General features: G+C 35.8%; 1 protein-coding gene across 10 annotated transcripts in view; it reads left to right on the forward strand.

The window, feature by feature from the left end:
- SOX6 (SRY-box transcription factor 6) overlaps positions 1-27,039 on the forward strand; it is a 384,457-nt gene that overhangs the window by 132,428 nt on the left and 224,990 nt on the right. For all 10 annotated transcript variants that reach the window (XM_052811160.1, XM_052811166.1, XM_052811161.1 and 7 more), the window contains one exon: positions 12,215-12,458. In XM_052811160.1, coding sequence (XP_052667120.1) covers positions 12,215-12,458 — 244 coding nt within the window. The remainder of the gene's footprint in view (positions 1-12,214; positions 12,459-27,039) is intronic.

Genomic DNA, 27,039 nt, shown 5'->3' on the forward strand with positions numbered 1-27,039 from the left:
GGAGGAATATTATCATGTCATATGATCACTGGTAATAATGTAACAGTAGTCAGTTTTTCACTGAAAACATAGGAATTTCACATTGCAAAAGGATCCAATGTAATTTTTCTATGCCAAGAAAAGTTGTTAAGGATATATCTTTAGCTGAATAAAGAGGATTCAATTAACCTCAGTACAGCTGCTCTGATTTACAGTGTCTGAGGATCTGACCCATACTCGAAAGTCTATAATGATTCTATGTCTGTGTCATAATTTCTAGATTAGCAGATACATTTCTTTTCAATTCTATTCATATTTGGTTTAGAACCACAGACACTGGACTGTCTCGTTGATGGTTCATGGTAGGGAGGATAGCCATGCCAGCTAAATATGCCTGTAAAGCTCTATGTTCTGTATGGCAATGCTTTTGAAATTGGTAATAGAGCTCTCAACAAATGTCCATGAGAAGACAAAACTGTTTGACTCTGTTTTCAGAAGTAATAGGCTGCACATATGTGCTGTTTGCTTGTCTATTATAAATTATTACCAAGAAACCTAAGTGGGAAACTGTTACAAAATACAGCCCTGAGCAAAAATTGACACCGTTTGAGAAGACAAGACTTCTTTACAAATGCAGATCATATGTTTTATCCTTAAAATATAGGAAAAAATGGGTCAGAGATGAAAACCACAACAAGGCCCTGTGTATTTCAATGGTAAGCATACTACATCACAAGTTGTAATAGCTAAAATAACTTGTAAGGGATCTAACTGAATTTAAATGGTAAAAATGTTTGAAATCACTGTCAATATTTTAGGTTTGCATTTTAGACATTTGGTTTTTTACTTTCTAATTATCTGGGCACACCTTCATTTGACAGGGCCTTTGGTTTGTGTGCTGGTTTATGTTTTTCTTTGTATTGCGATAGTTGTGCTTCGTGATGTTCTTTGACACATTTAAAAATACTAACATGGAACTTTGAGCACTTGGGAAATGTGGAACAATTCAGAGCCTGGGCACTCTTCACCTTTAGCCTTATGGTTGATTTTGCTATGCATGTTTCCTTCTCCTTGTTAGAGATCAGATGCTGTATGCCATAATCTTCCACAAGAACAGGATAGTTGAGGGTCCTCAGTTATTGCAAATTATTTCTTCCTAACAATTTTGTGGTACTTTGCAGAACTGAAACCAAAAGACAGGGAGAGTTTGTAGTTTCCTTTGCAATTGATGCAGTTTCAGACTGCTGTATGTAGAGATTGCGCACTGCTTGATCTCTCCAAGCTGAATGATGAAGCAGTGTAAGTTTTACCTGTGACAGTTACTTTTTAATGTTCTCTGATTCTTTTCAGTGCCTAGTCCAAATACCTTAATGAATTCCTTAAAGATACAAAACCCGTATTGGGAAACCGGTTAATATTAAACAATGATTTTTTGTTTTACTAAATAACAATGAAAATACTTTATATTGTTAAGTATGTCATACTAAGAATAAGACTATGAATAACAATGTCTTAGATTTTTTTTTTTTAAGGCAGTTAAAATTGGTAGAGATTTAATCTGTGGACCTTGTGAAAGAATAGGAGGTTCAAAGTCTCAATAAATTGAACTTTAAATTGTTTGCACTTCTTAATGGCAACTGATTAGCTTAATTAATAGAGGAGATAATGTTTTGCTTTACTTTATTTGAATTCTTAGACTGCTACAATTATTTATCTTTTGTCTTCGTATTTTCATATTGAAGTAAATTAACATGAAGAAAAAAGGGCCCCATCTACTCCCTCCCATGAAAACTTGCAGAGCCCAAGCAGTGGAGGGCTTGTGGGGAGAAAGAGTGAAGTTGCCACATTATTGTTCTTGGCCATATTGCCAATCAAACAGGGGTATTTCTGAAATATTTCCTGGGTAGTTTCAGCTAGGCATAGTATCCCCTGTAATCTTTTTCTGAACAGTATGCTGCTTCAGACTACCCTGTCCTTTATCCCAGTAGTAGCTGCAGCTCACTGGTAAATGAGGTGGTTCCTGCAGGGGTCTGTAAACACATTTTAGGGTTCCCATTGTGCACATCTGTAAGGATCATATTGTGTAAGCCTTAGTTCAAAACAAAGAAATATTGTGCAAAATGCTACCTTGTAAAAGCCTGCTTGTAAGGACTCTAACAAAAATCAGAATTTCTCAAAGTTGCAGAAAGTGGGGCATTTTGTCTAGTTTTATCTGATTAAAATGCTTGTGACTTTAAAATTGTTGTGGGTCTTTGCTACCTTCCTTTCTTCCTCTGTTCCCACTGTCCCATCCCAATCTGTCCTCCTAAATTTGCTGCTTAGCCCCTTGAAAACAAAGCCACAATTAGGCATATCAGCTAGAGCATATCAATATTCTAATACAGTGGAAAAGAAGGTGCTGTGTTGTATGCTACAGCGTAATGCACAAGAGCAAGCATCAATGGCCAAAACCTGTGAGCAGGTTGTAGCCGGAAAGCCCAGCCTCTCAGTGCTGCACCTGAGCTCCCAGGGATGCAATGCCTGAGACAAGATGCAGGAGGTGTTCCCGGTTATGTGGAGCCTGCATCTTTTCCTTAAGCTCTTCCCCAAGGCTAACAACATCTTTAAGCAGTCCTTGTGCCTGCTTTATCCGCAAGGGTTAGGACTACATCTGGCTCTGGCGCAATTGTGCAGGGTGGAAAAAAGCTGCTTGTCCCTTACTGCCATTCTTGAATATTCCTTCAGAGAAAAACCGATGTCAGTCTGATTCTCAGCTTTGCATATTTTGCTTTTCCCTCTTCTTTTGTAACTCCTCCAGCATCGGTGAAACTTTAAAACGTATGTGAAGGTGATGTGCATATACATCAATAAATGTACAAGAACTTTCTGTATGCATTAGTAGTGACTGGAATATTGATACAGAAAAGGTAATCCATGGTATCACTCAACAATGCAAGTTTTTCAAGAAGAATTTAAGTTTAGCTTCATTTCTGTGAACCACATGAAAATATTTTTTCAAGTATATATCCTACCTAGGACACTCCTTTATAGTTTATAGGATGCCCAGAGCTACTGTAGATGTAAAACACTATTTCTGGTTATAAGATCTCTGCATCACCAAAATGCAAATTTCACTCCTGAATATGTAGGCCAATTGCTGAATAACCTAAAGAAATATATGGTGAAAATGTTAGTTCTCATGTATTCAGATTACCCCCTTCAAAGGTCTTCCTCAGGTTTTTAATATCCTGAAAGTCCCAGTTCTGAGGCAGTCTGCAGTTCAAACTTCATTTTCGGTTCTTAAGAGTGAAGTCATTTAAATAAACAAATAAAAGTGGCACGTCATGCATAGCTTGTGCCAAAGTACGCCATGTGCCAGTTAGAATTAATTTTTATGAATCCTCACATATAAGAGTTTATAATAACAACAATACAGATACATATGCTTGTCCCTAGCATCTCTGATGACACTTGCAGTATTTTAAATGTGCACAAGTAACATCCCAGCACGGTTCTGACCTGTGTTTATTTTTAGTATTTCATGAATCAACTTCTTTAGCTGTTTTTCTTTCTCACTTAATGAAAGGCATATAAATCTTATTGCTAAATAACACTAGGATATTTGATAGTAAAAATAAAATCCCTCCTCCTTTTCTTTGTGAATAGCTAGATGGATGTGTTTACCCTTTAGAGAAATTTAGATTTGATATTTTTGTTATGTTTTGTTTTCTTCCTCGTAATTATGTTGGCACTTTGCTGATCCCTAGTTGTGCACTATTACAATGGAAGGTGACAATCTGATTGTCTTCAGTTGGAGAAACAAGTAATTTTATATTCACTGAGCTGTCAGGTGACAGTACCTCACAGTACTAAGAGCTCCTGGCAATGTGGTTTGGCACCTATATTTAAGTGCTTTGAAGCTTGCGTAACCTCTACTGAATGAGAAATATTTTGCCTGCTAGAAATGTTTTTAGGCTTGTAGTGTAAGGTTTTTATTAAAAAGACAATCCGTAACTGAGCTGCAGAGCCATTGTTTCGTCTTACATGGAGGTACTAATTAGGTGGTTTAGTGCAACTGGCTACAGGTGAGGCTGAAATTGATACTCCATTTCACTGCCTACTGAGGTGCTCTATTTAACTTAGAAATGAGAATCAGAAATATGGAGAGGAGGGAGGATAATGGGGAAGGAGGGGAGAGAAATCTGACTGTAGATAAAATATTTCTGTTCTGAATTAGGTGGTGCAGAGAAATGGATGGCACATGACCTTTTGTTTTCACACCTGTAGGATTGAAAATTAACTGTTTAACTCATTACATGGAATCTTAAGCACCTCCTGAAAATTAACTGTAGGAGGAAAAAAACATGTAAGAATACCGCATCTTACCGTTGGAGTATGCATCTCATAGAATACTGAAAGGATTTAACGAACATTTCAGGAGCTTATGCCCATCAGGTTTAAGTGTGCTCAGGAAGATTTCTAGTTACTAGAACAAGTTCTTAACTGGCTTTGTAAGGGAAAAAATAAATGTATTCTTTTCTTTTGTATAAAGTCTAAACATGCTAAAATAAATTCCTCTTCGTATTTTTAGGCATCCTTTATCAAAACCATTTATATAATCATTCAGCTACACAATTAAGTCATTCTATTCCATAAAAATATGTGAATTAATGCTTATTTATAGCAACCATTGTTTTTTAATTTTATTGTTAGTGATTGCTTTTATTTATATTGTATATTCTTTTACTTGCTGCCTAAAAAACCAAATCCTAACAAGTTGCTGATGGATAAATTCTTGGCACACTCACTCTTGTTCCCATAGTTATTGGTAAAGATAGCTGGAAGTCAGTACTGCCTTTTTCTTTTTCCAACAGTAAGAAATCGGATATCCAGAGACACATGGTGTAGTCACAGGACTTTAAAGGCAGTCATCACTGAGAAGCTAATAGCAACCAATTAAACAGAGGTGGTTACGTGATGTAACATTATCAGGAGAAACAATTCATGAGTCAAAGCATTCCAGGGCATATGAGCTCCAGTCCAAAGAACAGTCTGAAGCTGTTTAAATAAAGTGACAGCAATATTGTCAGCTAAATATAAACTATCGAAAATATTAACTACAGTGAGTGAAGATGAGCACATCCCAGGTGCTAAATGACTATTCTTTCACTGCCCTTTACTGCATTCAGTGTGAGTTCACCTTAGGCATTTTCAGTGAAAGCTCCGGGTAGTGAATAAAGAGAATGGAATATTTAACCTACTAGAAAGGTAGGTTGTATTTTTGGCATTTTATGAATCTGACTAAACACTGGATTTTCACTGAAAAGTCATCATGGGCTGCAAGGCTGTTTTGCTGCATCCATTTTAATGTTTTTGACAACTAGATGAATAGACAGGAACTTGTTCCCTAACCCTAATATTTTATTGTGGCTGCATGGCTGAGAAGGTCACTATGATGGCAGAACGTAAGAGAAAGGCTTTCCAAAAAAGTTCCAAGGAGCTGTTTAGCTCTCATATTGTTTGATTACAAATGAGAAGAAATACCATAAAAATTGTTCCAAACCCTCTGAGCTTTGAGGAAGTCTGAATCTGAAGTCAAACTTTGAGATATGGATTCATATCTATTAGCAGAAGTGTAATATGTCTGGATTGGAAAAACAAATGCAAGAATAGCTGAGTGTGTATCTTGGAAGCTGTGGGTGTATTGCTTAGCTCAATGCTTATTTCAGCTAGAGATTTGGGTGCTCAGTTAGCATAATAGCTGTCATTTCTTGAATCATATTTTCTTCCATCCCTCCCCCAGGCTTTTATTTCCAAGGTGATTGCTGTGACTACCAGCAACTCTCTAATCTTGCAATGCTGTTTATGATCATACGCAACTAATTCTTGTAGTATTCCTGCAACATGAAGCCAAGGAAGAGCTTGAGGGAGTTGTGCTGACTGGCCTAAGGCCTTGCTGTGACTCAGAGCCAGAGCCAGGAACAGAAACTGGGAGATTCTCTCCCATTGCTGCCTTGTCTATTTGTACAGGTTTTGTGCATAGGGATTCATGTTGGGGTGCAGGGCCCCAGGAGAATGGAATCTTACTAACTGTTCATTTGTGTTACTAAGGCTCCTTGAAAACAGATATGAGATTTCATAATTTTAGGAAATAACTGTTTATTCTAAAATGGCAGACAGATTACGGCATTAGATTTACAATGAATTACGTTACTAAGTTATGCCTACAGAACATTGTTTTAGAGGGGCAGAGCTGCCAAATATTTTGGCTATTGGCAAAGCATTTTCATTTTTCTTTAAGTCTATATGAACACTAGTGTAACTGGTATCTTTATACAGCAAAAATAAAGATCAGTTTTCCTGAATGTTTAAACAATGCTAAACTGGTTTGCAGCTAGAAATAAGTAAGTTGTTCCCCTAACTTCTATGCAGCTATGTCAGTATACCCTGTTGTACATCAGGCCTGTATAGGTATAGCACTCGTATAGGTATAGCACTTGTATAGGTGAACTTGCACTGCAAAATAGATTGCATAAAGGATGCTCTTTAGTTTCAGAAGGGGTTTGAGGATCCATGAAAGACACAAGGCCACCAAGTAATGAGGTGTGCCATAGATAGAAAGAGGAGGATACTGTGGACAGTGCAAGCAAAGAAGAGTATACAATGCGTTTAATTTATCCCAAAGCTGAGTGGTGATTTGTAAGGGAGGATCCTGTAAGTCACATTTAATATTATGAGAGGAGTATGCAAGTTTGTTGCTCTATTAGAAGGTGGGGTGGGCTAGGATGCTGTGGCTGAATTTTACTTTTTGTGAACAGCAGGTTAGCATAAAAGTTTAGAAGGAAATATTTAAAAGGTTATGAGCACTTCTAAAGATGGTTTCTCTTAATTTATTTAGTTCTGAAGTCACCAAAGCACTTAGACATGTGCTTAACTTTTTGAAACTGAGTAGTCCAATTTGAAATTAGTGGACTTCTTGCATACTTACAGTTAATCATGCACTTAAGTACTTTAATCTGGCACTTTGGGGAAAAGGAATGGAGACTGTTCATAAAAGCTCTGTAAATGAATGTATTTCTAATCTAATCTGATTCCAATCTACTGTTGGAGCTGTAGACCCGGGTTATGTCTATACTGCAGTCACTAAAGCAGGATGAATTAGTCCATCTGAGTACCACGCTACTGTAGTTGGAGTGCTATCAGAAACAAGTTTGTTTAAAATTAGTTTGGATATCTCAGCATTACAAAGCAGTCATTTATGTGGCTGCAGTGTAGACATGCCTTTATGTCTATGAATGCCTTGAGAGGGTGGAGCAGAGCAGAAGCTGGAGTCTCCAGCCAACTACAAGTCTGCTTCGTCATATATCTCGTTGTTATTGCTTAGTTTATACGTTTTTGAAACAGTGTCTGGGCTATCACATTGTTGTGACCTGTGTTAATACTTTGTGGCTTGATTCTGAAATGTCTAGCAGCTAAATCACCAGGTCTAGCCATAATTTCCAGTGTAACATTTAATCATTTGAGCAGTCAGCAGGGATGGAAGATTTTAGGCTTTGGAAGCCTTTCATGTCAGAAATATCATCTAATTGTTTCGAAAAAGAAGATATACATTGTTTGAAGAATTTGAGACCATAGAAAAGCCTTAGACAAAAAAAAAAGAGGTATTTTTATTTGTATTTAGAAAGGTATAACACACACTGTCTGTAGGAAAAAAGGAAAACTGATGTTTTGAGAATCTGACTGGCAGTCTTCATCAGAGCAGAGAGAATTTCTTCTCTGGATTAAAATAAAAAATCATGTCAGATATATAGAGAATGGAGCTGTTTGGGACTGTGTTTAGTTTTACGTAGGTAAAAAACCCTTAGCAGTTCAATTTTAGCTTTACTACCTTGGTATCGAGGCTGACTGAAATTGGGGTCCAATTCCTCAACATTACTGAGGTTTTGATAAATGATCCCATTCTTTTTCTGTCTCAAGTTCAAAATGAGGTAGAATTTATTCTAGTTTTGGAAAATCCAAACCAAGATTTATGTAATTCTCAAAGTTGAGTAGGTGATAGGATTTCAGATAATTAGGGCCTTTTAAACTTTTTTTTCATACACATTAGGTATATTTTCCACCTTTAGTGATTGCTGTGTTCAGCTAATCTGTCAATTTAACCAAAGCAACAATTTCACAATGTAGTTTTCTTTCTGATTGTGTGCTGTGTAATCAATATACTGATATAATGTGAGTGTAATTTCCTCTCTTATTTTATCTTCACTGCACAGTATTATAAATAAACAGCTAAAAAAGAAAAAAGAAAGAAAAGCACCAAACAAATCTGTTGCATCTTCTTTTAAGATTGTACCACTGTAGACACTTGTTCTAGTAAAGTAGAATTGGACCCACTTGATTGCATTTAAATTTTTCATGCTTCAGCAGTTTGTCTGGGAGCACAGTAAAGAAAACCCCCCGAGCGAGGATAGTTTAGAATAATAGAACTTGATTTTGTGTATTATAGCGGCACCATTTGCGCTGCTGTAGTTAGGGTTGTGTCAGCACTTCCATTATAAACCCCTGTTTGCAGGGGTTATAACTAGGGAGATATTTTTTATCAGAAACTTTTTTTAAAATCATTCGAGTGAATTTAATTGATAATAGGAGAAAAAATAAAATAAATTATAATGGAAATTAGTAAATTTCTGATATGTTTTACAAGCCTTATTTATTATGAATATTGATCTTTTTTTTCCTCTCACCAGGGATGTTAGCAAATGCATTTGGAATATTTTAAATGTAAAATTGGGAAGTTACTATGGCTTAAAATTTGACTGCTATTGATACTCATATTTTAACATTAAAACATTTTAACACAACAACTTGTTTATGATTTAATGTTATCATAAAAATAAACTACTCAAATGGGCCAGATTCTTCTCCCTTTGAATTTGGTGAGGCCTTGGAGTTATTGGCTGAACTGTGTGTTTGGACCTGATGGAGTTCAGTGTGCAGAATTCTCCCATTTAAGTAAAACCAAACAGGTAACGAGTAAAAACCTGCATGAAGTAATTGACTGACTAACACCCAGTCTCAGAGTTTATATTTACTCTGTTTTACTGATTATAAGCCCAGGCATAATCAATATTTGGTGCATAACCTGGCACCCTCAGAAGACGTGTACGCATGAGGGTTATTGATTGAGTTAATGACTGTGCTGGGAAAAGAAGGTAGGGGGCTTAATCTAGCAGGGTCCTACATCTCTGTCCCTTTTACCCCGATGTTTAAAATCTAGCAACCAAAAACCTGAAAGGTACCATTAAGTGCTGACCTCTGACCATAATTAATATGCGAAATCTTGCCATTTTAACAAAGGTTTGGGGGAAAATAGAAGTGAAACACACCCCTAAAAATTATGTCATGAGGAGAGCAAGTGCCTGGGAGGCCTGCCTGAGCTTGTCTTTCTTTTCAGGCTCCGGGACTATAGGTAACTGAGTAAAGTGCAATATGAAAATCCGTCTGACCATAATGCAGCTGTGGAGAAAAGGCGTAGGTGGAGCTAGAAAGCATTTGAACCCTACTCTTGGTCCATTCTCTTAGTCTAGTACAGACAAAAGTTGCTGGGCATGGCTTGATGTTATTAGTGAATGCGACTTTGTCAATATAATTTTATTTTTAAGGTTAACAGAGTCCCCTTTTCTCTATGTAATCAACTTAAACAACAGAACACAAATAGAGATTTTTATTTAATTGTGTTTAAAACGTTCATGAATAAGGGGAAAGTATATTAGTGTATATAGCAAAGAAAAAGTGTTTCTTCTATAGTGCATTACCAGTAGATAGCTTTACTGAATGGTCACTCGAGGAAGTACGGAAAGCCTGTTTATGAAATAGAGGTGAAGCCTTTCTAGACTAATTATATTCAGCATGTAATTTCTAAACTTCAGTCTGAATTTTGATTTTCAATTAACATTCCCAATTTGAAGATAATTTTCTATTTAATGTAATTGCAGGAAATAATTTATTGGCTGATTAAGACTGAGGGCCCAGCCTTCCTTAAGAAAACAGTCCCTAACAAACCAGCCTTTAAAGCCAACTCATAGCTTTGGACAGATTCAGCCTATTTTTGCAGCTGCAGAGTTGTATTTAATTAGGATTGTGCACTATTATTCATTGGTGCAGTTTGTAGTTGAAATTATTCTTAAGAGACATTCTCATTTCTAGTTTTGTGTCATGATTAATTTATGGTGAAGAAACAGCCATAGCTATTTCTTTTCACAGAAGCTCGTTCGGTCTGAAACAGGAATGAGATCTGTTGAGAAGGTGAAAGAAAGGAAAATCCTTTATTGTGACTTTCAGTTCTCATCTCTGGTTTTCAAATTGCATAGAGCATTGACTTATATTTTCATGTGAGTGATTACATTAAAATGACTATTTTAATGAGAAAAGGGAAAGTAAACCTTTTATTTTGTCTTGGATCATAGTAATTATGAACCAGAACCTTTTGAAGTACGTACAGTAATGCTGGTTGCTGAACTCTTGGCATGTTCTTTGTAGCATCAACACAAATTCTTTAGTGTAGCAAGAATGTAATACACAGTTTAAATTCCTCAGTTCTGCTTGTTTGCAACATTAATATTAGACTCCCACTTACACTTAGGGTCCTCTAAAGAAAACACAAACCTTTTTTGCCTCACCAATATCGAGTTTAAGAGGCAGGATTATCTCTATTTACAGAATAGTTATTCTAAATAGGTATCAGTGTTTTAATATGTTTCAAAGCACTTCAAAGCTTGTAATACTTTCATATAGAACTGTACATAATTAGATTAGTTGATCCTATATTAATTTTTTTTTCACTGTAGGATACTAAATCTGAACTCCCTCATTAATTGTGAGAAATTTAGCATTAGCTGTTAAATCCTATGTGAAACACAGGCTGCTACATAAAAACTACTGTTTAAATTGGAATTAACTTAATTATTTTTCTTTGCACTTGATATTTCCTTCACTGTAATATTCATGAAAGCATGTGACAGATTTGTAAATTTAACTGTTAGTCTCAGATTTCCAGACCCTTTAATCAGTATTTATTTGTCTGTAGAAACAGTACTAGCAAGTTAATGATTTGCTAATTTGAAAAATGCTCATGTGGTTTCCTATGTTAACTGATTTGTGCATTTTTAAAGAAATGGTATGAAATCAATTATTGTTAAGAAGCAATTAAGGTGAAGATCTTATTCCTTAGTTTCTCAGCAATTCTATTGTCAAGGATATTCTAAAGTTACTAAAACCTGGGAAGATAGCTAAGATATTTTAGCTGTCTTCTTTCAGGTTTATTAATGATTGTTTTAACAGTTGCAGTTAATCTTATTAGAAATTTTAAACAAAGTGTTTTCAGATTTTCAGTTGAAGTCAGTTATATTTTCATCTAAGTGCAGAAACTGTGGTGAAAGCTGTGTTTGCATATGAGATGGTAGTAAGAGGCCATTATTAGGAAAGACATTTAACATAAATCAATGCATTTATTCATTACACTTTAAAGTCATTTAAAGTAATTTGTTGAGCTATATCCTATACTCAATCCCTAACATGAAATGAAACATAATTATTTTAGGTTTTTAGTTCAAACTGTAAAAGATTACTCAGATATTATCCATCCATTCAATAAACCATTCAGTTTTAGAACACTTTTTACATGAACATCTCAAAACATTTTCCAAAAGGTAAAACTGGGTAAAATTTTAAACAGGTTAAGAGCAGATACAGCTTTAAACAAACAGCAGAAGGACTTATTTAGCAGAATTTGAAACGGATTTAAAAATTCTCATCTATGTAGAAAACATCTGCTTGCAAGGAATGAGGTTAGGAAAGCATGATGGACTCTCTCCTTTAAATGTTTGCTTACAACCTTCAGACTTCTCATGTGAGTAGGAGTTTAGACTTGAACTCTTATGCAAAATCAACATGAAAATACCAATAAAATCACTATTTTCTTATGGCTGGAGAAAATCATATTGTTTGACAAGTCTAAACGAATAGAATGACATCATATATCTTAACCCTGACCTTGACTTGGCATCAGTGAATACTTTATCTCAGTGTTTTGGATCCAGATCCCCCAAACCCTTACTTTTTAGAGTACTTTTGTTGACTGCATATGATTAATTTTTAACTGTTGTAGGCAAGTCCAGTGTGTTTAGAGGACTGTTTTGAGCTTGATTTTTTTTCATTTACCACCAATGTTTTCTTTCTGTCTGCTTTTCTTGTTTTGTAGAAGAATGTCTTCCAAGCAGGCTACCTCTCCGTTTGCATGTGCAGCTGATGGAGAGGAAACAATGACCCAGGACTTAGCATCACGAGACAAGGAAGAGGGCAACAGTGATCAGCATGCGACCTCTCATCTGCCTCTACATAATGTAATGCACAACAAACCTCACTCCGAGGAGCTACCAACTCTGGTCACGACCATCCAACAAGATCCCGAGTGGGATGGAGTCATCTCAGCCCAACACAGAATGGTGAGTTTTACAGTTCTCACAGTGGCTTTCTAAATTAGTATTGTAAAAGACTGTTCACTTCCATTTTGAAAGACATGTTCAGTACAATCCTTCATGGATGTAAAGCTTTTTAAATGTTAAAGTGTCAGTGTTAGTAATAAATCAACATCAATGTGGTGTAATTGTAAATTACAGTTGTATAATCTTCTTAAGTATACAGGTCTATATGAATGAGGTCATTTGATGAGTTCACCTTCGGAAAGGAAATGCATCTATTTATCGTGTTTTCATTCATACCTTGATTTATGTCATAACCTCTTTAGCTCGTATATTCAAGCATTAATTTCTGACAGGAGGATGTAGCTCACAACTGTTTGTCATCTGCAAAGTGTTGTGCTGAAGGAAGAAACTTTAATGTATTTTTTTACTTTTCTCTAAGAAATAGAACCCACCAAATCTAGAATATTATAGCTTTATACCACAGCAAAGAAGCTGGCATTTTAGGTGACACAGACATCCTGCTCTATTTATAGGAAATGACAACTTTTTGTGGAGGGGAAAGGTGTTTATGAGTAACTATGTCATGGTCTTCTGCTCTAGGTCACCAGTTTGTATATAAGTGATGTTAGCAATGATCAGAATTATTATCTGTATTCTCTTCAGTAGCCTAGATAAAATTATTTTGCAGCTGTAATTCTGTCTCTGCATCCCCCAAACTGTGCAATATATGGACAGACTGAACGAAGACTGAATGGGCATAGCATCTCAGTCAATTTATTTTCCTTGCATGTGTTCCTCAGGAACAGAAGTAAGGTATGTGGAGCAGCCAGGTGTTCTGTAAATTTAGAACATCGTAATTCCAGACTCTCCATAAAGTGGCCTTCGCAGACATTAAATTCACACAGTTAGTTTAAAAAGAATACCCTGCCTTTTCATAAAATTTCTTCTGTATTTTTATTAAATGTCTATGAGCGGATTTTATTCAGCAAGTCTTTATTTTTTTTCCAGTATGAATCAGCAGCTTTTAGTAAGGTTAAAGAACAATTGTAGAATTTTTTTGACAGCACTAACAATAATGAACTTATTTTAAATTTGACTAGAAATAATAATTCTAATGCACTAATCAACAGAGATACTGGAATTCTTCATGCATATTGTGGTGCCTGGAATTAATTAAATAATAGCACTACCATAATATCTATTTTGTTAATATAGTGGGGTTTTTTTTCTTTCTAAAATCCAATTGATTTAAAAGATCAAACCAAACCACAAAAATGCTATCTAATTTGTAATGCACAATTTAAGCCAGTGCAGAACTTTCTGTCAGGCCTAAAATATTCCTCAGTATTTGGGCGACTGTCATGAAGAAGCCAAAATTTCAACTGTAAAAATAGCTTTAAAGAAAAATGAGCATAGGTTAGTAATTTGGTAAAGTAGGTTGTAAGTTGTATATATGGCTTCTACGCAGAATGCTCAGATGGAACCTTATTTTGGATGGAGAGTCAGTCTTTTGCCCAAGTCATGCAATAAGCACATCAGAATACTTTTAATGTCTATGTTAGCAGGAGGACAAGCTGGATGCAGACTAGAAAGGTTTGGTCAAGTTTGTTGATGGAAAAAATAAATCTGTGAATTCATCAGCTACTTTCCTATTCATTCAGAGAGGCATGTGAACTCGGAATTTCGGTCTTAGGACACCAATAACATTGATAAAATGACTCTGTGTCCCAGAGAGAAAGGAACTCCCAGCCTCTTGAGTCCCTCACAGCATTTGTTTTTGGTTCAGGCTGTTCCTTGGACCTGGAGTAATGCTTCAGCCAAAATGATAGAAACTCTTGCAGTATGATAGGTTGTACCCATTTGTATTGCTCTGAAGTGGGTTTACACTTACAGCAACAGAGTGCAATCTCTGTTTTCTTTCTTAATGCTGCACTATCATGTCAATGCTTGGACATGGCATGAAACAATACCCAGCTTATCACGTTTCAGAACAGATGCATAAACTTTTCTTGAGTGACTTAGCACTCTGGTTTTCCTCTCTCCTTTTTTCCATCATATATGTAGACGAATGTCCTGAAAATCATGAGGAGTTTCCACAATTCCCTTAGGTTAAATCTGGTGGGGTATGTATGCCATCCTTATTTAGGTAGCTCTCAGCTAAACCAAACAGATTTTTTTTTTTGCCCAGCTCAAAGCTGGCTATAATTTACAAGGCTTGGCTAGAAGTGAAAACTGAAGTTTTAAGGCATGCTGTTTGGTTGCACTTAAAAGAGATATAAAATGTACAGAGCAAGGTCCCAGTGCCTTTACAGTTTAGGTGAGTTAGATGACTGGTTTGGTGAAAAAATTTTTTTTCTCCTTGAGGGACTGTCATTTAGGGTAACTCTTTTGATTCTTTTTGATTATTTTTTTGTCCCTTATTTATGTCCTTCATGAGCAAACCTTTAAGCCTCAATTAATTGCATAAAGTTTCTCTGAAACACGTCAGTCTCCAAACAGGCATCAATATTGCTAAGAAAGAATTCAGAGGCACCTGCAATTTTCCCAATGAAAGCAATTTCATACTCCTTTAAGGGAGGATAGGAGTTTCTTTCCAGAAAGACAAATTCCAGAAGGTGGTTGGGCAATTTTGAGATAGGTGCTGTGGTAGTGACTGCTTTTCTACTTAATAAAACCAAATTCCCAGAAGGTAAGTGCTTTCTGACCTTTCCCAGACGGATCCTTTCAAAGCAGATTTGAAGAAGCACCTGCTCATACCATTTATACTGAAAGTAAAGACAGTAGTGCTGTCATTAAAATGCATCAATAAAGTGTGTTGTCTGGTTATAAGATAGTAAATTCAAAGAATGCTGTGTCAACATATGGGGAGGAAAAAATTTCTCTTTTATGTGGTATCTAATTAAAGGCACAATGCTTCATCCTTTGTGCCCTTAAAACTACTAAGGAGTTCACTGGAATTTGTGAGAGCACACACAGTATGTATCTTAATGTGCTACAAGGGCCATACAGGTCTTAAGTGAAAAAAAGATACTGTAGCAGGGCAATTTGACTGAAAAAAAAGATTGATTTTTTTCCCCAACATGTATGGTATGCAGCACTTTCTGTAATATAAAATACCTTTAAACTACATTGTGTATTATCATAAAAAACCCACACTGGCTAGAAATGTTTTCAAACTTTCACTCCCTTTTGATATCAGGCATTGCTTTCCACTGAGTCCTTTGTGTATTCTGAATGTCTGGAAGCCAAAATATTTTGTTTTAACTCCCACTCTATAGTATTTCCCAGCTGTGTACTTATATGGTGTAATAAAAGGATTTAACAAATGGGAAATAGCAGCTGCATTTGGAAATTCCCTTTGTGCTCCCTTTTCATTTGACAGATTCAGCAATGTGTAACAACTGTAACGTCAGACCTGTAATGACTTACACTGCAAGTATCATATCACCAGCCAATCTGATGTTATAGTGGGAAGAAAATAAAACAACCAAAAGATTTCTGTAATTTCGTATTGCTGAGCTGAAAAGATTATATGTATATTTCTAACTGTAACTTAATATAAAAATACCTGGACATATGGGTGTTTATTGCTGCCTGTAGTTCTACTAGAAAATAAAATCTATTTCAGGCTAAGGACGTATCTGTTTGCTGCAGTAAACTGTAGGGAAGAGGGCAAAGTGGTACTAAGATAATAAGGAAAGTATCCTGCTTTCTTCCATGGACAGTGAGTAGCAGGCAAGAAATACAGTCAAATTTTTAGGTTGCATCCAAAACCTGGCTCTCTTGGGGCAAACAGACTGAGAGAGGATGAGGGGGGAAAGCTTACAATACTTAGACAATTAAGTAACAGAAAGCTTAAACAATACTTACTTTTGCTAAATTTAATAGTAACTGAATTGCTGTATCCTAATCATATATATACTAGTAAATATGTAAAGAAATGGATAATCATAATTTGTGCTGTGTTCACGGGGGAACCAGGAACGGTCCCCATCTTCATATAGAGCCCAGCACAGCTTGTAAGTTAAATTATGAAGGTTTTTTTATTTTTGCACTGAAGTATCAGGAGAAAACAGTGCCAATAACGAGATACAAAATTAGATGGACAAGTGGACTGATCTTCTTTGAGGAATGGGATGGTGTATTCCCATGGCTGTAAAGGCTAGATGTGGGCCTCGTGAACAATAAATTTGAGCAGCTTTGACCTAATGAAATCTGGAATCTTTCTCCAAATTGCAGAATTCCCTCCCCACCCCCAACAGTAAAAAGAAGAGGGAGGCAAATTCTGTTCCCATCCCCAGTCCCAAAATAACAGTCTGGTAACAGCCAGGGTTTGTGAAGAACTCGCAGGCACTGTGCTGATCCCTGTACATGATGATGTATCACTGTGACGGTCACTGTACTCTTTTCTTTTCCCACTGATGTTCCTCCCCTGCCCACCACTGTAGGGGGTATATAGGCAGCGTGTGCATGCACAGAATGAGGGCATCCACTACTCTGCTGTTACTTGGAGTGATGCAGTGAGAGACTGTTACAGGGAACCACAGCAGCAAGTCAAGTCTAAAGTATGTGTGTTATTTCCCTGTGAGTGAGGAAAAACAAACACATATACACATACAAATACAACTTAATTACCTCCAAATACATGCTATATTTCCCTATACATTTTGTAGCGTTATTCAGAGACCCCTTGGATTTAGAAATGAAATGTATCTCATTGGATTTTATCTCAAATGGCAATATCGACATATATTTCATGATTATGTCAAGTCTCTGTCTTTTGTTGACTTCTTGCCAAAAGAGTGAAAAGCTTGCTACCTTTCCACTGTGTCTGGATGTAGGTCTCAGCAGTACTGATAGCAGATTTGTAATTGCCGCAGGAAAAGTGAAGATCTCTTAATGCCACATGTATTTGTTCCTTTAAAAATAATTTTAAGTCACCAAGTATCAAATTTAACTTTATATAGCTTTAGCAAAACTACTGTCATCAGAAAGGCAGAAATAGGTGGTATCCTGAAGGTCTTAATGTTTCAGTGCTTACTGTCTCTCCATAAAACAAGCACAATCGTGTCACTCCCCCCCTCCTTGTTATTAACTTCTCTTGTTGAAAGTTCTTCCCTTTAAGGAAAATAAACTCAGGTTTTTAGGAGAGATCATTGAAAAACGTTTACACATGCTAAACACTGTGAATTTGTTGTTATATAAATTCATGGCTTCCAATTCTCAAAAGTTATAGATACAATTACATGTTTTGAAATTTTATTTTTAGTTCATTTACAGGCTGGATATGAGCATATAAAATGCATCAAATATAAATGCCCTAAACTCTGGCAATTCTGTATCTGCTAAATTGCTCATGCAGCTGTTATTTACATGTACAAATCTGAGTTTTGTGATGATCGAAAGCAATTCTACTGTGCTTGTGATATTATTTCTGCATGCCAGGTAGTGCATCAGAATTTGTATCTAACTAAAGAGATAAATACCTTCATATGTAATTGCATGGGTACAAAGTTTTGGCTGAAACTAAAGGGTGTGAAAAAGCACATGATATGATATTTTATTTTTCTATAAAATAGGCTTCTATGAGAAATATATTGCAGAAAAGATAAAAATAATTTTTTTTCAAGCACGTTGTTTTGATTCAAAAACATTCAGGTATGTGCTTAACTTGACTTTATTAGGACTGCCAACAACTATAATGTTAAGCACATGTCTAAAGGTTGGAAAGATCAAGGACTTAGTTTTACTAGCTTTAGCATAAAAAGATGTTTACATTTCATATTAAAAAGAATAAACCTATTCCCTAAAAGTGTGCAGGACAACGTGCTTAATGGGGGTGGTGAAATACAAAACTGACTTTATTTGAAGAAGAATCAAATAATTGTTCTTTTTGGCACGTCTGTTATACTTGTATTATTTTCATTTTGACACTGTACATTCTTTTTTCCAAATGCACAGTCTATTTTAAACCTTTCCCTATATTCTAGGGTGAACTGTGTTTAAATACAATTATTCATCACCTGAATTCTTTGCAAAAGATTTGTAGTTTATGTTCATCTAAACCTGTAGTCATTTTATTCCTTTCTCTTACTTTAACATTTCTTTTTTTTTAATAAAGCAATTTCTGAAAAGTTTTTAATTCACTTCTGTATATTGACATGAATTTTTTCAAAAGTAGAGGCATTAACATGCTCTAAATTGTTAAATTTTTTTTTTCCTTGGGCAAGAAGGAATCAGGTATGCATGCTGATTAACACACTCCAGTCATTAACATGTGATTATGTGGGCTGCATATTGAGCACCTGCCAAAAGATAAAATCCAGCACTTTACTACATCTGTGCAAGGACTTTTTGCATTTCTTTTGTACTTTGACAGCTCAAGAAAAAACAGGCTTTGGTATCTTTGTTCAGCATAATAAAACTGTGTACATAAAATGTCTTCATGGAGGAAGGAAAGATAGTACATATATTTATTTTAATCTTTGAGGCCATGAAAAATCCAGGGACTGAGAGTTACATAGCACCAAGTGTAATATGAATCTCCTAATGTACTGTATCACTGACATTCATATACAGTTTACAACATTCCTGCATGTTTATAAGGATTATCTGTTCTGGGATTCAGCCAGTGTTATTGTAATTCACAACAGTTTTATGTGATACCTTTATGTCTCATAAATGTCTTGTTTTTATTTCAATCTTCCAAATGTTTCATCAGTGTTTACCTCAAAGAAATACAAGTACTCTATGCAGCAGGCTGGTTTCCTGCATGCATTCCTCTGCAAATGCTAAAAGGGAAACATAAAGCATGCAATACATGTCATGTAACTATATACAGAGAAGGATTTCCACGTGCATTTGATATTGCTAAAAACATAAATACAAATTTTATTTTGATATTTACAATAGATCTAGTTATAAGTTGGACAACTAAGACGACCTAGTAAGAGGAAGTTGGATATATACAAAGTGGTCTGGAATATCCAAGCCACACAATCCTTGTTTTATTTGGCAGCTTCTGACAAGCATACATCACAAAATATGTGTCTTTATTTACCCAAAAGGTAAACAGTGCTAATCAGCTGGGACTGATCACAATGCATCCTCAGTTTCAGTTTAGATGAAAATACAAGTCTAAATACTCATTCTGTAAATGGTTATCCATTACTTTTTCTTAATAAGAGCATTTAATCAAAGTCCAGGGCATAAAGTCTCAATATTGTTGTGATTTATTACCAACCTAAACACAGGAAGTTAGGACATATGGTATTTGGATAATTAAGGAAATCCTTAGCATCTAACTCTTACAAAAGCACATGAGTTTATGCATATCATTTGTGGGTGAGTTGATTGCCATGTAGAAATGATTGGTCATTGTATTTAAGAATTTTGAGATGATTTTCCATTCTGGAATGGAGCAAAATGCCTGTCAACGTTTTTCACAGATTTGCTCATTTGCAAAGGGAAGGGTTTAAATCACATAGTTGAAAGATTGTATCCTTCTGAAATCTCTCCACCCAAAAGTTGGTGTACCTGGATTCATTTGGTTTGCTCCAACAACTGAGTATGAAGAGATTGCTGCAATTAAGTGGTCATATTTTACATCAAACAAAAAGTCCCTGCCTATTCCTTCCAAACAGATATCTAGTCTTGCGGTCATGAGACCATATTCATATCATATATGCCTGATTATTATGTCATCTCATTTTTAAACCTTTGATCTAAACCAAAGCTATTTTTCTCTCTCTCTCTTTTTTTTTTTTCTTAATTTAGCGTAATATTTCTTGGCTTAGAGCTAGTGCTTACTGTTGTATTGTTTCTTTTTGAGGTTTTTAGATGTGTATAAAAGATGAAATACAAGCCTCTTACAGATTGTATTCAGCCTATACTTTGGCAGTGAAATCGGTGTAAGTTTTATCAGAGTAAACGCTGAGTTAAAGACTTGAGGTTTTATTCCATTACTTGCCATTTGCCCTCCCACTAGCATAATTTGCTGAGACGTTACAAATGATGTTCTTGCAATAGCTCATAGCAGTCGTTCTCAAGCCTTGGATTTAAATAAATCTTTCGTAATAAAACTTTTGGTTTTTTTAAATTAGATGAGAATTGGAAATGATCACTTAGATTTTTAATTTCTCTTAATTCTATTTAATTAAATTCCTCAAAATGGGAAACCTTGTTTAATGTAGTGATTGGAAATGATTTTGTAAACATTTGCTTTCATTATATGTTAACTCCCTACTAGTTCCAAGTGCCAGCATGCCTCTAGTACTTGGAATCAAAACCACTCTGGATATCCAACTTTCCTGGGGTGTTTACATGTGTCCCATTCAATGCAGAGACAGATAAATATCCCTTTATAACAGAAAAGCCTCATCCACATGGAAATAAGCAATTCAGCTAACACATTTTATGTTAGTGATATTTGCTTTCTACTTCTTGGCCATTCATCCTGCAATTTCAGTTGAACTCTTACAGAAAGTTTTCTCTCTGGCTATTGAGTAGGATTGCGGTCGTCAACTTTCAATCGAAGTTGACAGTAGTTATTCTTAAATTGCTAAATAACACTGTGACCCTGATTTTGTACAGCCCACAGTTTCAGCTCCCGAGTTTTCCTCTTTTCTCACCTTCAGAGAGCTTCTCTCTTTGAGACAGAATCTATCCTCCCTGCATGAAACGTAAATGCCACCATAAAGGAATTGCAGCATCTCTTCATTAAAATCTGCAGCCTCGTGCACTTCCCCCTTCTAAGGCTCCTGACCAGAGAATCCAGCTCACCAGACTGTTGGTCTGCCCTTAACCCTTATGAGGATCCCAAAGAGATCTGTCCCAAGCCAGCTCTCCGCTCATGATTGTGGAGTCCCCAAACTGAGATGTTGCTTCTCAGCCCCCAAATGCAGTGCCTGTAATTTGTACTTTGGCGATTCAGAGGAGCAATACTGAATCTTGTTTTTAGCCTGTAATCTTTCACTGATAGAACGGTCATTTTGTGTGTGTTTGCTCTATTTTGGAAGTGAAAGGGCTTCAGAAAAGTTGACACAAGTTGGCTCATGGTTCAGTTTGCAGATTCTGCTATAAACATTAGCTTCCAATATGAAAAATACTGGGTTAACTTTCAATACCCTTATTTACATCACTTACAGCAGTACGCCCTCATTTATCCTGTTAAAACCAGTGGAACCACTGATGGGAAAATGAACTAATTAAACTGTTAGAATCTAAATACACAAGAAAATATATTTTTTACACTAACAAGAAAATTATGATTATTTGTTCAATCCCTTTTTGACAGAAACACCTAAGAAAGTATAAGGATTTTCCTTCCTCTGTACAGAAACTAAGTGGCGCTCTCTTTTTGAAGAATTTTACCAATGTAACTTGTGAAATTTAGTGAATGTACGTGCTAAAAAATAATTTTCTCAGAGCAAAAGGCATGCTGAAATATCTATACATATTATCTTAATGTAACAGTTTTAAAGGAATTATTATGGAGTGTGAAGAAAATACCATGTATGTAGTCACAAAGAGTCTCCGTCTTTATTTATTCCAAGCTGTGGTTTGTAATTATACAGAATTGTTTCTGCCATTAGCAAAACTATACTTGAGCCATTCACAGCAACTCTAAAAGGAATGGCCAACACGCCACTCATTGTTTACACCAGGCAGCCTGGAAAGCTGATGAGATTAAGAACACTGTTGTTGGACTACATATATTCAAAGCAAATTTGGGATTGGTTAAAGAAGCATGCTGCCTCTCTAACATGAAAAAGGCCAAGGATAGACCTAGGAGAGCTTTTACCATATTGCACTGGAAGTCTTAATGTTGTTTTCTCACTGACATACACATATAGAGGTTTTACGGGTAAGTAAAAGCATGATTTCATGCACGGGCTACCTATCCCTGAGTGAGCCATGCATAGTATTTTAGTATTCATGCCTTGCTAATTTCTGGTTTTCTGTCTTTTGTGCATTTATTTATTTTTCTCCATTTTGTCCACTTTGAAACCTAATCCTTAAATTTTAATGGCTATATATAGGTATTTAATCTGTTATAATAGGGACATTTTGTCAAAATGCTAAACACAGTGGGTTGAATGATCTATAATAAAATTTTGTCTGTGCTAATGGGCTGGCAAGGAAATGTATACAGGAAAAATGCCCTTTATTTACTTTGATATTAAAAACCAACATTTCAAAAATAGACTCAATTTTGTCCTTGCTGAATAGTAAGCAGCTGGAATAGTGGTCCAGACTGAGTTTCTGTCTTCAGCTGCTGGGCAGTAAGATTTTCTGGTTTAGTCATCTCTGCAAATAAATACCTCTTCAACCTAAAACATTTTTATATCTGACACAGTAAGGCAAAGAAAAAGCTTAAGATGTAAAATCATCGTACACATTGTTCCTTAAGGAGTTAGATTTGTGCCTAATTTTGTGTAATAAGCTATCTTCAAAATTTATTGTTTGCCAATTATTAAGGGCTAGTCTGGAAATGCCACCATAGTGGTAGGCAAAAATCCCTGTGCAATGCCCTTGTGTAATCTGGTATGGGCATAAACTGTTTTTCTACAATTATCCAGTGTTAGTGTGTGAGTGAGAGGATAGTTTTATAAGTCTAGCAAAGATATAGTGGGATCCTGAGCAATCTGCACCAGATGTTGCTTTGGATCAAACTGAGAAGAAACCCACTTTGCTATGTTATCTGTAGTAAGCACTACTTTTACCTAACACTTTCTGTTAGGACCAAATTCAAAATTTTACAAATATAGCTTTTTCTTCAATTTCTTCTTTTCTAAGCACTCTGTGCTTTACTGAAGTAAAATGTGCTTCAGATGGACATAATATTTTGATACTGACACTTTATTAAAATGTTGATATTGTTCTATTTCTTGACTGGAAATTGAATTAATCCTAATACACTCAAGATTAAAAATGTGTAGGGTTTAGTGACCGAACTTCACCAATGTTGGATGAAGAAGCATGCTCTGTGTTAAATCTTTTGTCCATAGACAAAATGTTTGCTATTTATCATATTATAAGATATTTTCCTTTTTACCCCCTCCTTACATGGAAATCACTGAAATCAGTAAGAATAGCACACTTGTGAAAAGCACCTTTCAAAGGCATGGTCATGTGTTGAAGATATTATTTCAAGTTTAGACTTAAAATGCCATTTTACAGAAATACATGAATTTTAAACCTGAGAATTCAGGGATGTGTCAGTTGTCTAGTGTATTATGTAGCTACTGGATGAATTTGGGCACCAGATTTTGTCCAAATATGTTAAGTGGACATTCATATCAGTCATATTCCCTTGCCCATTTTCTTATTAATTCTTATCAGTTACGCTGAGAAAAGTTGACTTTCATGGAGAATTTTCATCAGTGCTAGTGGATTGCTCAGCAGGATTTTGCAAAATGAAAACATTTGAGTTGATCTTGGCTAGCCACTTTATTTGTCTTTACCTTGTCTTCCATGCTCTTGGAAAAAGCATGAAAAATACGTTTAACAGCATCCTTTCTTTCCTCTCTTCAGGTCAAATGAACTGAAGCTTCCTCATTCTGTAAAAGGTGGCTTCATAAAGCTTCTCAAGTATAGGATCTCTTCCATTATTGAATCCTCCCATATTCAAAAGAACCAGGTTGTCATTTCCTAACCTTGAATTTATATTCTTGTTCTATGATAAGAAGCATGGTTGTCCTCTTCCATTCTGGACTCCAGATTTTCTAGTGAGAGTACCTTATGCATAAAAGCAAGAGGACCAATGAACAACTTATGGAGATGATACACCTCTTCTCTCAGACAACACATATGATCCACTAGTCTCTTTTCAGAGGGTACATGGGCCATCAGGTATTTCCAGTTACATTAGCAGAGTATCTGCATGCTGTTTGTGAATGTCAATGTGAATTAATTTTTGATTGCCAGGCCTGCATCTGATGTATGTGATAGTTGCACTTTTGGTCATGCAGTGGGTAAGGGGCTGGGACTTAAATGTGACATGCATTGGTCCACAAAAAATTATAATGTCCACCAAGCAAATTAAAATTCTTCATAAATTTGCTGCGATGTTTATTTTCAACAAACTGAATGCTGCAGTAACAACTTCCCTTCAAATGTAGTTGAGTCACCTTTCTAGAGAAAATATAACAGAAATGCTTCCCTTGCCCCATTGTTCCTTGATCTGTCTAGTTTGCCACGGACGTGAGGTCAATATAACCTGTTCATATGGTTGGAATAAAAAAGAAAGCTGCCAACAGTAGATACACAGGAGTAAAAATATCTACTCTGATTGCGTAGCTATAAAATTTCTTCCAAAACCTTTTCAATGTTTCATTTTAGCTACGTCTTATTTGTAGATTATTCACAAATTTATCTAGAATCATAGAATGCATGGGAATTGGTTTTGTTTCTTGTAGATAATTGTACATGCAGCTGATTTAGATTTTTCTAGCTGAGTTCTGCTATTATTAGATAAGATATTTACACTGGACTGGTCTACAGTTTTTCCATTTGCCCATTTAATCCCTTGAATGCCTTTCAGTTTGTGCAGTTTTCCTGCTGAATCCTCAGCCACTCTTTTTAACTATTTCTGATTTCAAAAGAAGATGGGGCTCAGAAAGTCATTCTTGCTGGGTTTCTTAGAGTGCCAATTCAGATAATACACTGCAAATGTATTAGCTGTTTAGTGACCCCAATACTATAGCTGTAGGGTCAAATAGAACCAAAAATATTAGGGATACCTTTTATTCTTTTATTTTTATTCCACATTTTAATTACCCACAAAACTGACAACATAAAATTATCTATTAGTTGGACAGATCCTCATTCTTGCAAAGGCTGTCATTCTGCCTCCATTCCATAAATGTACTTCATTTGCATGGAGTTTAAACTGGTCTCATCTTCATTATGGACATTGCAGTTTTTTGGGCAAGAAAAAGTGTGGATGTGCTGCCTAACAGAGGCAGGACTTGGAGACTCTTTCATTAGCAGCGAAGTAACAGTGTGCTGGACCACGTACGCATCCAGACGAGGGAGAGGATAGGTTATCAGGAGGAAGAACTTTCAGTCATTTCTACTTGCTCCACAGATTAGCCTTATCTTCTTGTTTCCGGCCTAAACAATAGACTTTTAATGTTCCTTGCTGAGAGCATGAAAAACCCTGCATTGAGCCTGATGGATATGCTTCATGTACTGTAAGAGGACGTTGCTTTCTTGAGAACAAACTCCTTTAAAATTACTGAGCTGCTCTTGTACTGTAGGCTTCGAAGGTGAAAATGCCATGTTATATAGTATTAATTCTTCACTGAGGAAATGTATTACAGAAATTCAAGTTTTAAATTTGAAAAATATTAGAAGATGCTTTTTTCATCTCCATTGTAACTTAGACCAAGTTTTAAGAAAATTGCAAAGTAGTTTTCAGAAACCATTGAAGATAAGAAAGCCTTCCTTTTCTAAAGGCAACTAAATAAATTCACCTCTGTACCTGGTCTAAGATATCGCTGTCCTTTGTGATGTTTGATTCTTTAATGAATACAGATGGATGGAATGAAAAATTCTTTAATGTTTGATACATGAAAAAATGGAGGTAAAGTTTTTGTTCCATGTCACCTCTCTTTCTGTCTGTGCTTACAAACCCTCTGTCACTCCTACTGTGTTGACAGGGGTGCTGCTACTGCTGGGATGCGATAGTGTCTCTTCTAGTTTCCTGTCTTGGTGAATAAAAACATTTTCAACATCACTAGCAAATGCTGTCTCCTTCTCCAATGGCAATAATAGTGTTGTGCTGATCATGTACTGCTGTACTTGCTGATGATTTGTCACCACCACCTTCTATGCAGTCTACAGCCCTTAGTTACCACACTTGCTCATTGTTAGTGTTGCTCCTTCTATTACATTGCACAGCTACTTCTTAATCCGTTCAAGACTGAAGCAAAGATTTACGTCTGATGTTGTTGCTGATGGCTAATGTTTTATAGTCCTCCTTTCTTCAGACCTTGTTTCACCTGGGACACTTCCCAATGTGTTTCTTGAGTACTCTGTAGATGGGTATTTTCAGCTCATAGAGTAGTAGGAATATTATTGTTTGTGGGGAACACTATGCATTGGGAGAATGATTTTTTGATAGAACTATTAATTCATCTCTTAATCCTTAAATATATTGCCACTATTATTATTATTCTTTAATTTTAAAGAAAATCTGTTTTATGGCATTGAATATACACACTGACATTTCTAGGCATACCATAAACAAAAAACCTTGACATTTTTTTACCCCCAATTTTTAGTACTCTTAGCCTGGTACTGTTAAAAATGAGAATAGAATAATACTTTTGGAAAGGGAAATGTGTGAGAAATTCCCATGGTTGAGTTTTTGAGGGCAAATTGAAGAATTTGTGCTCTTTTTAACTGAAAGAGTGAAAGTGGAGATGCAGCAAATGTTGCATCTGTGGTTGGGAGAATGAGGAGTCTGAGCCACAGAAGTTCACGAAGGGCTTGACTGTTGGGTGATATCATAAAACTGAGGAGAATTGGCATTACTCGTTGCTTTTTGATGCCTTTTTTTTTTAGCTTATTGCTCAAATACTATGCCTTATCCATT

Source organism: Harpia harpyja, chromosome 16 (genome assembly GCF_026419915.1).
Source record: "Harpia harpyja isolate bHarHar1 chromosome 16, bHarHar1 primary haplotype, whole genome shotgun sequence".
Lineage (NCBI taxonomy): Eukaryota > Metazoa > Chordata > Aves > Accipitriformes > Accipitridae > Harpia > Harpia harpyja.